The 16,803-nt window shown below is 34.6% G+C and overlaps 1 protein-coding gene across 28 annotated transcripts in view; it reads right to left on the reverse strand.

Annotated features, from left to right (window-relative positions):
* The window catches only part of CFAP20DC (CFAP20 domain containing), a 239,537-nt gene that overhangs the window by 138,071 nt on the left and 84,663 nt on the right, over positions 1-16,803 (reverse strand). For all 28 annotated transcript variants that reach the window (XR_003316794.4, XM_048226477.2, XM_026501148.4 and 25 more), the window contains exon 5: positions 14,221-14,335. Coding sequence is in view for 27 of the 28 variants with exons in the window: in XM_048226477.2 (XP_048082434.2) it covers positions 14,221-14,335 (115 nt within the window). In the remaining variant the exon portion in view is untranslated. The remainder of the gene's footprint in view (positions 1-14,220; positions 14,336-16,803) is intronic.

Below are 16,803 nucleotides of genomic sequence, written 5' to 3' on the forward strand. Positions count from 1 at the left end.
CTCTCTCTCTGTATCTCTCTGTCTCAAATAAATAAATAGAATCTTTAGTTAAAACACACACACACACAAAACGTGGGACAGGGTGAGCTCAGGGTCCTCCCACTCTGCCGTCTTCCCAAGCTCCCCCTCAAGCAAAATCCTCAATCTTTCATTTTATAACCACTCGACTAGCCCCATAAATGTGTGAGAATTGGTAACCTTAGTGAATTTATCTCTTACAAGTACAGATGGGAGTAGTTCCTGAGAAAGATGGGAATAACTTCCACAAATCTCCCTTGACTAGAGGAAATAGAAATTATTTTTTGGTTTAGCTGGTATTTATAAAGGTTCTACTTTTCATAAGCTTCAACAAATAACTCATTATTCATATAAATGCTGTGAAATACTTTCTGAAGTTTCGGAAGAGTATGAACTCTCTACTCTCAACATGTGGATTATCTGAATCACAGTTGATCTTTATAAAATATTTTTTTCATTATTCTTGGTGATCAACCATTCTTCAAATCCCTTTTTTGAGTTTTCTTGACCTCTAATCACTTTATTCTTACATGTAACTCTAGTCTAGCAGTGAAGAACTTTTGATTTAAAATATTTCTAATTATGGGCTTAAGAATTATGTACCAGGAAGATAGCAATCTGACAGAGAAAAGACAGTTTTGCTTAGTTTGTTGCTTGGATTAATAAGAGAGTTTATACTATTTAGTTCCGGCATGGAATTCTGCATAAAGGAACTGGCTGGCAAAGGGTAAAAGAATGATTCAAAGCATGAATTTCTAGTTTTTACTGATTCATGTTTTGGCCATATGGCTTTATTTTTAATTTTTATTTTTTTTTTTGAAGATTTTTAAAAATTTATTTGAGAGCAAGAGAGGGGGAGAGAGGAGGAAAGAGAGAGAGAGAGTTCCTGCATGTGTGTGCATGATGGGGGGGTGGGCGGGAGGGGCAGAGGGAGAAGCAGACTCCTTGCCGAGCTGAGCAGGGAGCCCAGCCTGATGCAGGGCTTGATCCCAGGACCCTGAGATCATGACCTAAGCCGAATGCTGACGCTTAACCGACCAACTCACCCAGGTGCCCCCATATGGCTTTATTATACTGGTGAAAGCCAGTAGACTGTGTGAACACACACACACACACACACCACTCAAATGCATGAAATAACAAGTTCTTGGTCGTCCAGCACTTTTTGATTTTCCTTGCCATTACTACAGGAAAGATGTGAAGATAATTGGATTCATTTTGCCAGTATAGAAAAGAGCCCGAGTCACTGACAGTGCACAGCTCTAGCCAGTGTTGCCTTTCTAAAAGGAAATCACAAACAAGAAACCACAATTTCATAACCCAGCAATCCTAAAGTACATTTCTTCTCACAATTTTAGAACCTCATTCTGTTTCTGTGCTCCTAAAATGATAACAAAGAATGGGGTTTTTAGACGCTTATTCTTGTGCCTTTTACAATAATTTTTCACATGTTAGCTTAAATATCTCAAGAGAAAATCTGCTTACAATGACATTATTCATCTCAATCACCATCATATTGTTTATTAAATGGTGTAAGCAGAGATCAAAATAGTAATTTTATATCCTAACAGTCAGGAGAAGCAATTACCTATTACTACTGTATTAAAAAACAATTTCCTCAGGAAAAGCAAATCATGACAAGTCCTTACACGGAGGGAGGGGAGTTGAGGAGAGGTTGGGTCTGCCAGTGCTGTAGCTCATGGCTGAACCACAGAAAGGCAAGTTTCTTATAAAGAATCTTCATGATACCTATTTAGCAACTGACCCCCACCTCCCATTCCTACCCAACGGGCAAGCGGTCTCTTCCTAAAGAGCAGTCCATCTTTCTCTTACTAGATATATAGCAGCCCATCTTTCTCTTACTAATTCTCAAGTCAACTTTCACTGCGCCCTCTGAAATCCTTACTACTGAAAAGTACTTACTACATCTGTATTTTTCTAACGGTCTTACATACCTTACTTGAACTGAAACCTGGTTTTTCTCTGAGCTATTACTTCCTCTTTCTGGAGTTGAAGCACACTAAGGGACTTTTTATGTGCCTCTATGGCCTTCAATTCTGAGGCCATGGGGCCAGGTGGCATTGGAAGCGGCCTTGCACTTCTGACTGGAAACCCTATCTTCTTTCAAGCTGGAGGAATTGCATTGACAGGCTCTTTCACTCTTTTAGCTTCACTGATGTTCAAATCACTTCCTGGTCACTCCTACTTCTGCAGACACACCCTTGCCAGCCTATCTACAAATTCCCGAAAAACGCTGGGACCAGATTCACCTTACCTTCTAACACACTGTCCAATACCCTGAGGCCCTTAACCTCCTTTTTTTCAAAAGCCTTCTCCTCTTTACTTAGTAATCCACTCACATGGCCACATCCTGACATTTAACCTCCTTTCTCTGAAACACTTAACTTTTAAAATTTGGAATTAGAAATTATTTTCTATTATCTAATTATAATATCCTATTTAACCTGTTTGGAAATTCCTTCCAGTTAATCCCTACTGGCAACTCCTTTTAAATATATTCCTCCTAGGGATGCAAGGGCATGGGCTCTGGAGCCTGTATGCCTGGGTTTGCATTCCAGCTCCAACATTTACTAGTTAGATAAAATTCACAGTTACTTAACCTCTCTGTGCTTAGCTTTCCTCATTTATAAAATGGTGGTAATAATAATACATCTCTCAGAGTTGTCAGGATTAAATGTTTAAAAACATGTAAGCACTTATAATAGTGCCTAATATATATGTGCTTAATATGTTAACCACACCACCTTTTTGACTTTCATACCACAAAATGCACAGACTTTAAGGGTACAATTTGATGATTCTGACCATTTCATTCACCTACATACCACAGCCCATCAAGTTGTAGGGCATTTCAATAACCCCAGAAAGATCTTTTGTGCTGCTTCCCAGTCAATCTCAGACTCATCCCTCTCAAGGGCAACCACTAATTTTCTTTCACCTTAGTTTGTCTGTTCTATTAATTTATATAAATGGGATCATAGTAAAAGTGTCTTATTTCACTTGGCATAATACTTGAGGTTCATCCATGTTGTTGCATGGATCAGTAGTTCATTCTTGTTTTGTTGAGTAGTACCCCCCTCTGTGAATATACCATAATTTAAATGTTCACTCTTCTGTTGTGGGGCATATAAGTTATTTCAAGTTTTTGGCTTTTATAAAGAAAGCTGTTGTGAAATTCCCAGCCAAGGTTTGTGTGTGTGTGTGTACATGTACTTACGTTTCTGTGGATAGACACCAAGGAATGGAGCTTTTGTATCAACGGGTAAACGTTTAACTTTATCAGAAACTTCCAAAGGTATTTCCAAACTGGTTATGCTGGAAATTCTCCATATATGTTGGAAATGTGTGATAATTGCTTTATATCTCACCAACATTTAGTATTTCCTGTCTCTTTTATTTTTGCCATTATAGTGGGTGAAGTAGTAGCAACTGTGTTTTTCATTTGAATTCCCTTGACTGATAGTATGGAGCTCTTCACATGCTTATTTGATTAAATAATCTTTGTGAAATGCTTGTTCAAATGTTTTTGCCTTAAAAAAAGTTACTTTTTTTATTATACAGTTGGAGAATATATTCTGGATATAGGTCTTTTGTTGGATACATGTATTAGGAATATTTTCTCCCAGCTGTGGCTTGCTTATTCATTTTCTTAAAAATGTCTTCTGATGAGAAGTTTTATTTTTTATTTATTTGAAAGAGAGAGAAAGAGAGAGAGAGAGAGAGCATGAATGAGGAGGGGAGGGGCAGAGGGAGAAGGAGAAGCAGACTCCCTGATAAGCAAACAGGGAGCCCAACACAGGGCTGGATCCCAAGACCCTGGCATCACCACCTGAGTCGAAGACAGACACTTAACAGACTAAGCCACCGAGGTGCCCCGAGCAGTTTTAAATTTTGCTAAAGCCCATTTTGTCAATTTATTCTTTATTTGGGTTAATGTTTTCTGGGTTTAAGAAATCTCTTATGGTTGTTTATATTTTAAGCACTTACATTTAGATCTATGATTCATCTTAATCTTTTGAGTGCTCTGAAGTATAGGTTGAGGTTCATTTTTTTCCTCCCAAATGGATACTCAGAAGTTCCATGTTTGAAAAAAGCATGTTCCTATCTCTGTTGAATTGCTCTGGTGCTTTGGTTGAAGATCAACTGACTATACATGCATGTGTCTATTTCTAAACTTTTTTCTGGTATCTATGCCAAGAACACATTGTCCTGATTACTGTAGCTTTACAACATGTCTTGAAATCATGAGGTATAATTCTTACCTTTTGAAATTGTGTTGTATTCTAAGTCTTTTGAATTCCCATATATATTTTAGAATTTGTTTATAAGTTTTGCAAAAAATATTTTTAAAAAAGCCCCCTGGGATTCTGATTAGGATTAGATTGAATATACAGTGTTTAGATCCATAAACAACATGTCTCCACTTATTTAGGTCTTCTTCAATTTCTTTCAGCAGTGTTTTATAGTTTTCAGTGTAAAGATCTAGCATATATTTTATTAAATTTATTCCTGCATATTATGTACTTTTGATGCTATTGTAAATATTTTTAAAATTAAAAATTAAAACTAGAATTGTTGAATCACCATACTGTATACCTGAAACTAATATAACACTGTATGTTAACTATACTGGAATTAAAATAAAAAACTTAATAAAAATATTTAAATTTTAAAAATTTAAAAATTTCAATTGTTTATTGCTATAAACAATTTATATAGAAATATAATTGACTTCGGTTATTGATGTTATATTCTGTGACCCTACAAAACTCACTTAATCTAGTAGGTTTTGTTTAGTTTTTGCAGATTCCTTAGAATTGTCTACTTAGATGATTATGTTGTCTGCAAAGAGAGAAAGTTTTCCTTCTTTTTTTCTAGTCTGTATGTGTTTTATTTCTCTTTATTATCTTATTGCACTTACTGGGACCTCCAATACAATGCTGAATAGAAGTAGAGTGGATATCCTTGCCTTGTTCCCTATCTTAGGGGATAAGTAGTCAGTATTTCACCACTAAGTATGATTTAGTTGTTGGGTTTTTTTTTTCCTTTTAATAGAACTCCTTTATCAAATTGAAAAAGATTCTTTTCTATTCCTAGTTTGATGTGAGCTTTAATCATGAATGACTAATGAATTTTTGTTAAATGATTTTTCTACATTTGATGAGATGACCTTACGATTTTTTTCTCCATTATTCTGTTAATGTGATAAATTACAGTGACTGATTTTCAAATGTAAGACTAAGCTTAAATTCCTGGAATAAACACCACTTAGTCACAGTGTTAAGGATTCATGTGTTTATGTTCATGAGTGATACTGATTTATAGTTATTTTTTGGGAATTATAATGTCTTTGCTGGCTTTGGTATCAGCATAATGCTGGCCTCATTTTATTCAATGATTTGGGAAATGTTCCTTCCCCTTAATTATCTGACAGAGAGTGTTTAAAATTTGTATTATTTTTTCCTTAAATGTTTGGTAGAATTATATGTAAAGCCTGGACATGGATTTTTCTGGACCTGTATTTTCTTTGCGGGAATGTTTTTAATTACAAATTCACTTTCTAAAAATAGATACATGGCTATTTTAACTTTTAATTTCTTTTAGTATCAGTTTTAGTACTTTGTGTCTTTAGCAGAAATTTCCCACTTCATCTGAATTGTCAAACTTACTGGCAGAATATTGTTCATAATATTCCCTTATTTTCCTTTTTCCCTACTTTCATTCTTGAGTTTAGTAATGTGTGAATTCTTCTTTTCTTAATTAATCTAGTTAACAGCTTATCACTTGCTAAACCTTCTCAAAGAACAAACTTTGGTTTTATTGATTTTCTCCACTGTCCAGTTTTTATTTCATTTATATATTCTCTTGATTATTCTTTTCTCCATATTTTAGATGCTTCAGATGTATCCACAAATTTTGGTATGCTTTATTTTCATTACCATTTGAAATTAGTTAAAATAACAGTTAAAAATATTTTCTAATATCTCCCGTAATTTGTCTTTGACTTATAAGTTATTTGGAAGTATGTTGCTTTATTTCTAACTACTTGGGGATTGTCCAACTATATTTTTGTTATTAATTTCTAGTTTAATTACCTTGTATTCACAGAACATACTTTGTATCATTTCAGTCTTTTTAAGTTTATTGAGATTAATACAGACTGATATATCACACACCTTGGGTAAATACCCAGTGTGCACTTGAATATAGTGTGTATTATGCAGTTGTTAGATGGTATGTTCTAAAAATGTCAAATAGGTCTGGTTGATTGATAACATTTTTCAAGTTTACTGATTTTCTGTTAAAATCTAAGAGGGGAGTGTTGAAATCTTCATCTAAAATTGTGAATTTATGTTTCTCTCTTTGGTTCTTTTAGTTTTTGCTTCATGCATTTCCAAACACTGTTACTAGGTGTATATATATTTAGATTTGTTTTATCTACTATATGAATTAACTCCCTCATCATTATGAAATGCCTCTTTATGTAATATTCCGTTTCCTGCAGTTTACTTTGTCTGATATTAATATAGCCACTTTAGCTTTCTTATGGTTGGTGCCTGTATGGTATAACCTTTTCTTTTTTAAATTTTTCACCTCTGTCTTTAGATTTAATATATATTTCTTATAAGCCATATACAATTGTGTTTTGATTTTAATTGATCTAATAATCTCTTTTAGTTGGAGAGTTAAGCCCATTTCCACTTAATGTAATTATTCCAATGTATATGAGTTTAAGACTACAATCTTGCTATTTGTTTTCAAGTTGTCCCACCTGCTCTTGTTTAGTTCTTTTCTGTATTCTTTTGGATTGGATATATTTTTAGTGTTCCATTAATCTCATCAATTTGCTGATGAGTTACACAACTTTGTTTTATTTTTTTTAATGGCTGCACTAGTTGCAATATAAATCTTTAACTTACCACAATCTAACTTTGAGTAATATTAGAATATCTCATGGATAAGAATGTTAAAAAAAAGTATACTAATATCTCTACCATTCTTTGTGTTACTGTCATCTATTTTACTTCTACACTGTTGCTATTTTTCTTTCAACAAATACTTTTAAAGAAATTATGATATGAATAAAGAACCTCTTAGATTCACTTACATAGTTTTTAGAGATTTATTTATTTTAGAGAGAGACAGAGAGACAGCAAACATGAGAAAGGGTAGAGGGAGAGAGAGAGAAGCAGACTCCCTGCTGAGCTTGGAGCATGATGAGGGGCTTGATCTCAAGACCTTGAGATCACAACCTGAGCTGAAATCAAGAGGCAGACACTCAACCAACTGAGCCACCCAGGCACCCCCAGATTCATCTACATATTTATCACTACTGGTATTCTTCTCTCATTCAGATCCAGATTTCCAGCTGGTATATATTGTTTTCAGCCTGAAGAACTTCTTTAATATTTTTGTAGTGCAAGTTGCTAGCAATGAATTCTCTAGCACTTTTCAGTCTTAAAGTGTTTTTATTTTGTTCCAATTTTTGAAGAATAGTTTCACTAGATACAGAATTCTAGGTTGATAGGTTAAAATTTTTTTTTTTACCCAAGCATCATTCCATTGTCTTCTTACTTTCATTGCTTCTGAGGGAAGCTTGTGATATATTTTATCAATGTTTTCTGATGAATAATGTAATTTTTTTTCTGGCTACATTTTAAGATTTTCTCTTTATCATTGATTTTCAGCAATTTAGTTATGACATACCATGCCATGATTTTTTGGTGTTTTTAAGTTATGATATACCATGGTGTGGTTTGGTGCAGTTTTTGAGGGATCTTCAGCCTTTGATTTGTTGAGCTAATTGGATCTGTGGGTGTATTTTTCAAATTTTGAAAAATTTCAACCATCACTTCTATAAATTTTCTGGTGCTCAATCTCTCTTTGTTCTCCTGCTACTACTCTGATTACCCACATATTAGACTGGTTGATATTGTTTCTCAAGCCATTCAGACTGTACTCATCTTTTTTTTTAAGGCTCTCCTCCCCATGCTTTTGTTTGGATAGTTTTTATATTCCTGGCTTCAATTTTACTGATACCTCCAGTGTTTAACTTCTTGTTAAGTCCAACCAGTGAATTTCAGTGCCATTTTCTCTGTTTTTTTTAATTGATCTTACTCTTTAAGTATCTTTCATATCTGTCCTCCTCTCTTACTTCTTTGCTACTACACTAATGCAGGCTTATATGTCTCATCTAGACTTCTGCACATTGGATCTTAACTGGTTTCTTTTCCTCTAGCTCTCTCCATTCTTAGATTATACTTACTTTCTAGAATGCAGATTATATCATGAAACTTCTCCATGTTAAAAATTATTTTAAAAATTTCTAATGGACGAAAATTCAAACTTCTCAACATGGCTTTCAAAGCCCTTCATGGTTTTGGCTAGCCTTCCTTTCTAGCACTCTAATTCCATGCATGTGAATCAGTTAATGGATCAAATGTGACATAAACTTTCCTACTTTTGTTTGTGTGTATTTACAACTTAGCATAAATACCTCCATGGTAACAATCCCCAATTTGGCTAGACAAGTCTGATATTTTCCTGTAGGAGCATCTGGGTTGGTGTTCACCAGAGCCCATTATCATTAATTGATTATGTGTTTGCCTCCTCTGCCACATTATAATCTCCTTGATGTGTCATTCACCTTTGGATTCCTATCATTTGTCACAGACCTTGGCCTATAGCAGGGGCTCCATAAATATTTGCCAATTGAAAGAACTCTAAGTTCAGAAGTTTACTGTAACACTATATTCCTAAGTTAATAAACATGGGTTTACGTCAAGAGAAAATAGTAATAACAATATCAACTAATGTTAACTGAGCACTTACTAAGAGCTTGGCACTGGTCTAGGTAGTAACTCTTTCCTAACAACTCCTCTAGGAAGCAGGTTCTATTGTTGTCACCACCTAACTGATGAGGAAATGAAGTACAGAGAGATTAACTGACTCAGCTAAGGGCCCAGACAGGAAGTGATAACCAGAATTTGAACCCCTACAAGCTACCCCTAGAGGTCACACTTCAACAATTAACAATATTCTCCTGCCTGTTCATGTGATTTAAAAATGGGGTAATCATCTGTTTTCCAGAACAAACTTATTTTTTATGTGGTTGTTCCTACTTCACATAACCATTCAGGGACTACAGAAGAAGGCGTGGAACTACTCTTCTTTCCTCAAATTTGTTAAACATCTATATTAGACTGACAGGTGAGTAGAGAGAGAAAACCAGATATTTTTAAATGATATTCTTGTGGAAGAGATGAAAACATTTACAAACCTTCAAATAAGTACCACAGGCATTACAGTGGATTCTAGGTTAGAATGGTTTCATTAAGGGACATTCTCCAGCATCTTAAATGTATATCTAAATGATCTTGGTCTAAATAAACCTGCTTCCTCCACTCCCTTCTCATTCAGTGACACTCAAGAAAGTAAATACTGTTAAAACTCAAAAATTTCTAAATCACTGACTTTATGGGGAAAATGATCTTTGAGGGGAAATTTTAAAAACATTATACCACACTTCCAGTTTGTAATAAAAGCTATAACATATTCCATCAGAGTCGTCATGAAAGTACAATTCCTAAAGAGTAATTTTACCCATTTAAATGACAAACCCTGGGTATTTGAGTGGTAAAGGTTACTAAAAGATTTTGGCATTGTAATTTATCATACCACTTCATTATATCTCCAATGAATGATTCATTCTCAATGATATTTCATACTTGAACCTCCTATTCAAATACACTTAAATTTACTGTACATTAATATATACTTTGGTAGCAAGACATTGATGTTCATCTGATACTATCACCAACTAATTAAAATTACATTGAAGAAGAAGTAAGATTGATTTCAGTGAGTCTTGACTAAGTGGCTACCTCCATTGTTTAATTTGATGATTATTAATTTTTCAAACTGTTCTTGCCATTGAAAATCTAAGTTAAAAGTATAAATTGTTGTAATTTAAATATTAAATTGAATTCTTCAAAATAGAGAATAACATGAAAAATAAAATTTTTTTTATTTGAAAGGTTAACATTTAATGGTAACTGGATAGTAAGTGGCCTATACATAAATATTCATACTGGTGTGGCTTTAAGAATATTTATCTGTTGCCTTTGGCTATGTAAAGGTTTTAACTAAAGAACAAGGCGAAGTGGACCTTTTAGCAATTATCCTCTAAATCGGGGTTGCAAACTCTGTGCTTAGAGGGCCTTGGCAGATAACTTAAATGAATGAAGCAGAAATGGTCTGAGTGGGGGCGCCTGGGTAGCGCAGTCGTTAAGTGTCTGCCTCTGGCTCAGGGCGTGATCCCGGCGTTCCCGCATCGAATCCCGCATCGGGCTCCTCCGCTGGGAGCCTGCTTCTTCCTCTCCCACTCCCCCTGTTTGTGTCCCCTCTCTCGCTGGCTGTCTCTCTGTCACATAAATAAATAAAATCTTAAAAAAAAAAAAAAAAGAAATGGTCTGAGTGCACCTGCATTCCTTATGAGTGGAAAGGACTAAACTCTACAGTAGAGCTTAAAGCTCTGTTAAAAGTGTGCAGTTGCCACTCAGCTCCAGCTGACTGCTCACTGCACAACAGACAATATTGATAACTTCTGACTTATAAATGTTAGCTGAAGATGTTTAAAAATACTGTGTTTCACGGTTTACCACCAAACTATCTACAGTTCCTAAAAAGTAGAAGTGAAGAAAGTTTTGGCAAAAGTAGAGAACTAGAGCAACACCACACCAACACCAAAGAGGGCCCTAGGGATGGCATTTTGAATGGGTGGAGTGTTCTCTCTCACCTTGCTTCTCTCCATAGAAGGTTCCCCTAAAACATGGTTTAGCTGTAATTTATTAAAGGCTCACTGGGAATAGACTATATTAACAGTGGAAATGAAAGACCCTCCTCTGCTGTAGCATCTCTTTGATTGGGAGGAAACTGAGGGGAAATGAGTACAAGTTTTAGAACTGTATTTCTTAATATCTGCTTGAATAGTACAGAATATTTCTGGAATCAAGTGCATTTAGAAAGGTCCATGACAAACTTACTTATTTTATCTTGCAGCATCAAGAGGCATAGTAAGACTTGCCTGTTTGTTCAACAAATATTTATTCAGCACTTCCTTTGTGCCATGTTCTTAATGGGACTAGGGATAAAAGTCAAATAAAACATGCTTGTAGTCTAAAGGCAGTGAGATAGATAAGCACATGGTGAAGAAGTGTTACGAGGATTATGAAGTTGTGACTGGCAATGGTGAACTATACCCCAAATAGTTATTACCCAGAGGGGAAATCATGGAGGGCTTCCTGGAAGAAGTAGCAACTAAAGAGCAAATCGGAGCTGTAATCCTTATCTAGGGCTTAGACTGTGCCAGGCATTGTTATAAAAGCCTTATGTTTATTTACTTGTGTAAATCTTCATAACAATCTTAATAGGAAGTATAACTCATATTATTTGCATTTTATAGGTGAGGGAACTCATATAACTAGGGTCATATAACTAGTAAGTATCAGAATTCAGATACTGTGCTTTTAACCCCTACATATTATTTACGTGTCTATACTTAACAAAATATAGATTAGAACATATTACAAGTAGGTATGACTTGGTGATTTCACCAGGATAGGGAACACTACAGAAAAAAAATACCTTCTCTTTGCTTATTGCTTAGGACTGTCTTAAATGTATGTGAGTAATTCTTTCTAGATTCAACCACACTCAGAAAAGAAGTTCTAGATATGCTATGAGTGTTTTGCCTTTTAAAATTTAGCATGAGCTCAAGTTACCTAAAATAATGACCAGTTTGCTTTCTTCACACCAGGATTTTCTTAGATGAGGACCTATTACACTTTTTAATTTTTTTTTATTTTTTAGTTTAAGTAGTACATTTCTTATGTCATTAGATACCTGGTGCCACTGACACATATTCATCTGACTCATTTATTAAATAGGAAATATGGTTCAGTCAAGTTCACTTTCTATCTCATCAAGGTTTACTTGTAAAGAAAGATAATATTTTATTTTTAAATACTGTATTCCTACAAATGTCACTAGATGAAAGGCATACTACTGTGTGTGTGTGGGAAGGATGATATCCATGTACAGAATGGTCAGTTCAGATTTTAACAAAATATCCAGAACTTCAATTAGTTAACTGACAAAGGTGACTGAATACACAAAAGCAAGGTAATGACAGATTTTATTTATTAACTACACACAGAATGGAGTATTGGTCTCATATATGATTTAACTGTTGGAAACCACCTACTGTTGAACTCTAAAAAAATCATAGATAAATAAGGAAATCAGTACTTAAAACATAGCCATTTAGTATTATTATAAATGAATTATGCACCACTATTATAGACTCCATCTCTGACTATACATTTACCATTGTAGTGAGTTTTACACTGCCTTCTTATGTTTTTATGTTGTTAGAGTCCTTGTATTTCTACTCAAAGATCTCCCTCTAGCATTTATTGTAAGGCAGGTCTAGTGGTAATGAATTCCCTCAGTTTTTGTTTGTTTAGGAAAGTCTTTACCCCTCCTTTATTTCTGAAAGACAGCTTTGCCAGGGATAGTATTCTTGGTTGGTTTCTAATTTTTTCCCTATATTTAGAATATGTCATCACATTCTCTTCTGGCCTGAAAAGTTTCTGTTGAGAAATCTGTCCATAGTTTTATGGGACCTCCCCTTGTATGTAACTTCTAACCTCTCTTTTCTCATTGCTTTTAAAATTCTTACTTTGACTTTTGACAATTTAATCATAATATGTTTGTGTGGTCCTATTTGTGGTCCTTTGGCCTCTTGGATCTGAATATCTATTTCTCTCCCCAGGTTTGGGGAGTTTTTAGCCATCATCGCTTTAAATATACTCTCTGTCCTTTTCTCTTTCTCTTCTCCTTCTGTAATTCCAGTAATGTGAATATTGCTTATTTTCTTTGTGTCTCATAATTCCCATAGGCTTTTTTCACTCTTTGTCATTCCTTTTCCTTTTTTAATCCCAACTGGATAATTTCAATTGTCTTGTCTTCTAGGTCACTGATTCTTTTTTCTGCATGGTTCAATCTGCTTTTGAAGCTCTCCACTGAATTCTTCAGTTACTGTATTTTTCAGCTCTAGCATTTCTATTTGTTTATTTTTGATGGTTTCCATTCCTTTGTCAAACATCTTGTGCTGTTCATGGTTTGTTTCCCTAAGTTCATTTCATTGTCTGTCTGTATGTTCTTGTAGGTCACTAAATTTCCTTAAGACTGTTCTGAATTCTTTGACAGGTCACAGATCTATCTCTTTAGGATCAGTTATTAAAGCTTTATTAGTTTCCTTTGGTGGTGTCATATTTACCTTTTCATGATCCTTCCTTACACTGGAGTCTGTGCATTTAAGGAAGTGGTTAAAGGTTTCTTTTAAAATAAATATATTTAAGCCCCAAACAGCTGAGTTGATTTAAAGGAAAGTATTAAGTACTTATTAGAACAAGTAGTACATAAACATGGTAAAGCCATGAGAGTAGTACTGAAGTAATTAAAATTTGAGAAAGACCAGTCAGTCATATCAGGCCCAAACTTCTTGGCCTGTACCTTATTGCTTATCTACTCATACCTTATTGCTGCTATAGGTCTTAGAGGTTACACCATAGGCATAAAATCTCCCAACCTATGCCTGACTATTGTATTGCAGGACTGATGTTTCCTTCAGGGTATTCAAAAAAAAAAATCTGGCAATAATGATTAATCACTCTTTTTTCTCCAAATATGTATCAATTTCCAGCCTTCAGGCTTCTGTTCATGCCGTTACTTCTGCTTGGAATACTTGGCTTCCTATCTCTACCTGTTGAAATCTTATAGTCTTTCAAAGGCCCAACTAAATGTAGTCGTCTTCATTCAGCCTTTCCTCATCCTGTAGTCAGACGGATTTCTTTCCCTTTCATAGCACCAGTAGACCTTCTCTCTCTACTGTGCTTCCCACCACGGTTTTGGTGATATTCTAGATGTTCAAATAATCATATTCTCCCACCTAGTAGATTTTAAGCTCTTTCATGGGAGAGCAAGGAAGAGTATAAATTTTATTCATTTTTTATATGACCATGGTACTTAACAAAGTGCTTTATACACAGAATAGGCCCATATTAATATTTGCTGAATTGAATTTACTATTTTAAGCAACATTCAGGTGACACTTACAATTTTGCGCTTGATCATGAAGAGTGGGATTTTTGCATGAAGAGGAGTTGAGGACAGTTCCTTATGGACTGTTGATAAATATAATCTTCTTTTAATGTTCCCTAAATCAGTAATTCTGAAGAAAGAAAGAAGAGAGAAAGATTCCCATCAATATAATATCTACTACTTTGGATAATCATTAAATGATATAATTTATCATACAGGCCCTTTGCAATAGGGAGATCAAACACAGAATTTAAGAATTGTCTTTTTTCTCTCAAGAAGTAATAAAATTTCTTCCTTAAATTCAAAGTGTTCACAAGCCTGAATGTATAAATTCACTTAATATGCTAATTTATTTCAGTACTCTACAGATTTCTACAGTCTTCTAGCCTACGAAAAAATTCAATTTGTATGAACTGAGAAACTGCTAGCCTTTAATAACCATGCTTGTTCCAGCCCCTTAAGCTTGTGTTATCTTGAGACATACTGTCACCTACTAAATAGGAAAACATTATGGGTTTCTTTCCCTAAAAATGCACCTGTCATTTTATATAGGCTCTTAGTCTGCTTAGAGACAGACACAAAACACTGACTGTCGCTTTCACTTCCTAAGCACATATCTTCAAAGCAGAATTATAATACACAAGTTTATTGCTCACTATTCAGGTCAAGTCACAGTGATACCAAGGACACTGAATTCTAACATCTTTAATAGATTTAGACCACAGCCATGATCACAAAGATTAGGTTTGCTTCAAATTGATAGAGGCTCATTTTTATGTTCTGCTTCCTTTAGGTCTCAGAGGTAACACAGCAGGCTTAAAATCTCCAAACCTGTCTCAGGCTTTTATATAGTAGAGTTGATGCTTATTAAAGACTGTCTTTTTAGCAGAGAATAGCGATGTTTCCCCCATTTTTAGCAACTTTATCTAGATGTACAAACTGCTAATTTTCTACAGTTAGTAATTCCCCAAGGTGACATTTCATTCAAATGAACTGCTACCAATATTTATAGTATAATTAACTATTTTAAAAGTCAACATAGTTTTTTCTATACCTCTTTCTTATCTCCTCTTCCTACTTTTCTACTCTCATTATTTCTTCCTTCTAAAATACATATTCTGTAGAAAAACTATTATTCAACAGTGTTATGATTAAATACAGTACAAATTAGAAGAGATGATTTAAGAGAATGCCCCAGACCTAAAAATTCTACTGTGCCAGCACTAAAAAACACCATAACTTCATTTAAAAAGCAATAAATCCTTTCAATCCAGAGTGAGAGGTAAGGTTAAGATGCAAAAGGGTTAAGTCTATCATAGTTTTATATTCAGATGTATGAGTAAATGTGGTATAATTTTTGCCCCAAGACAGTGTCTTCAACGTGGGACGAGTACATGGGGAGGTGTGGTGAAACACAATCATCCGCTGAAGTGCAGAAGGAAAATGTTAGAACTATCTTTCATCCTGTTCTTTTAAAATGTTATTTTTGTGCATGTTTTATTATATAGCAGTGCAGCAACATATTCCTGTTTAGGAATGGGATTACTTGATAATTAGGAATGGGATTACTGGGTAATTGGGGAATATATAGGTATAACTTTATAGAACTAATTCTCCAAAATGATTGCAGTGGTTCCATATTCTCTTCAATTTTTGGTACTATCAGACTTTTAAGTTTTTGTTTGTTTGTTTTTGTTTTTTGTTTTGGGGGGAAGGGGCAGAGGGAGAGGAAGAGAGAGAGAATCCCAGGCAGACTCTGTGCTGAGTATGGAGCCCTATGCAGGGCTTGATCTCATGATCCTGAGATTATGACCAGGCTGAAATCGAGTCTGATGCTTAACTGACTGAGCCACTCAGGCACCCCGGTACTATCAGACTTTAGTGTTAGCCAATTCTAGTTGGTATGAATGGATATCATTGTGATTTTATTTGCATTTGTCTTCTGAATAATGACACTGATCAATTTTACATGTGTTTACTGGCATGTCATGTGACATGTCTGTTAAGTCATTTGTTCAATTTTTGGGGGGCTATTTTCTTATTATAATTCTAAGAGTTCTTTATAAATTTTGGATATATATCCTTTGTCAGATTATGCATTGTGATTATTTTCTTCCCTATTATCATAAGGATATCTTTTGTTAACCTTTTATTTGGAAATAATTTCTCACAGAAAAGTATCAAGAATAGTGCACAGAAACTCATGTACACTTTGTCTAAATTAGCTTAATGATACCTTTTGATTAGCAGAAGTTTTTAATTTCATGAAGTCCAGTTTATCAATATTTATACTAGTGCTAGAATTTCTATGTCCTAAAAAATCCCTGCCTAGCCCAAAGCTACAAAGAAGGTACTTTCCTATGTTTTCTTCTAGATCTTCACAGTTCTAGGTTTTACATTCTATGATCCATCCAAGATTAATTTCAGTATTGTGTGAGGTAGTGGGTGTGGTTCTTTCTGTATGTTTATTCAGTTGTCCAGCATTATTTGTTAAAGATTCTCCTTTCCAAACTGAAATGCCATGATACTTTGTTGAAAATCAATTGAATATATATGTATGAGTGTGGATCTATTTCTGGGCTTTCCATCAATCCATTT

The sequence above is a fragment of the Ursus arctos genome, unplaced genomic scaffold (genome assembly GCF_023065955.2).
Source record: "Ursus arctos isolate Adak ecotype North America unplaced genomic scaffold, UrsArc2.0 scaffold_14, whole genome shotgun sequence".
In the NCBI taxonomy this organism is placed as follows: Eukaryota; Metazoa; Chordata; class Mammalia; order Carnivora; family Ursidae; genus Ursus; species Ursus arctos.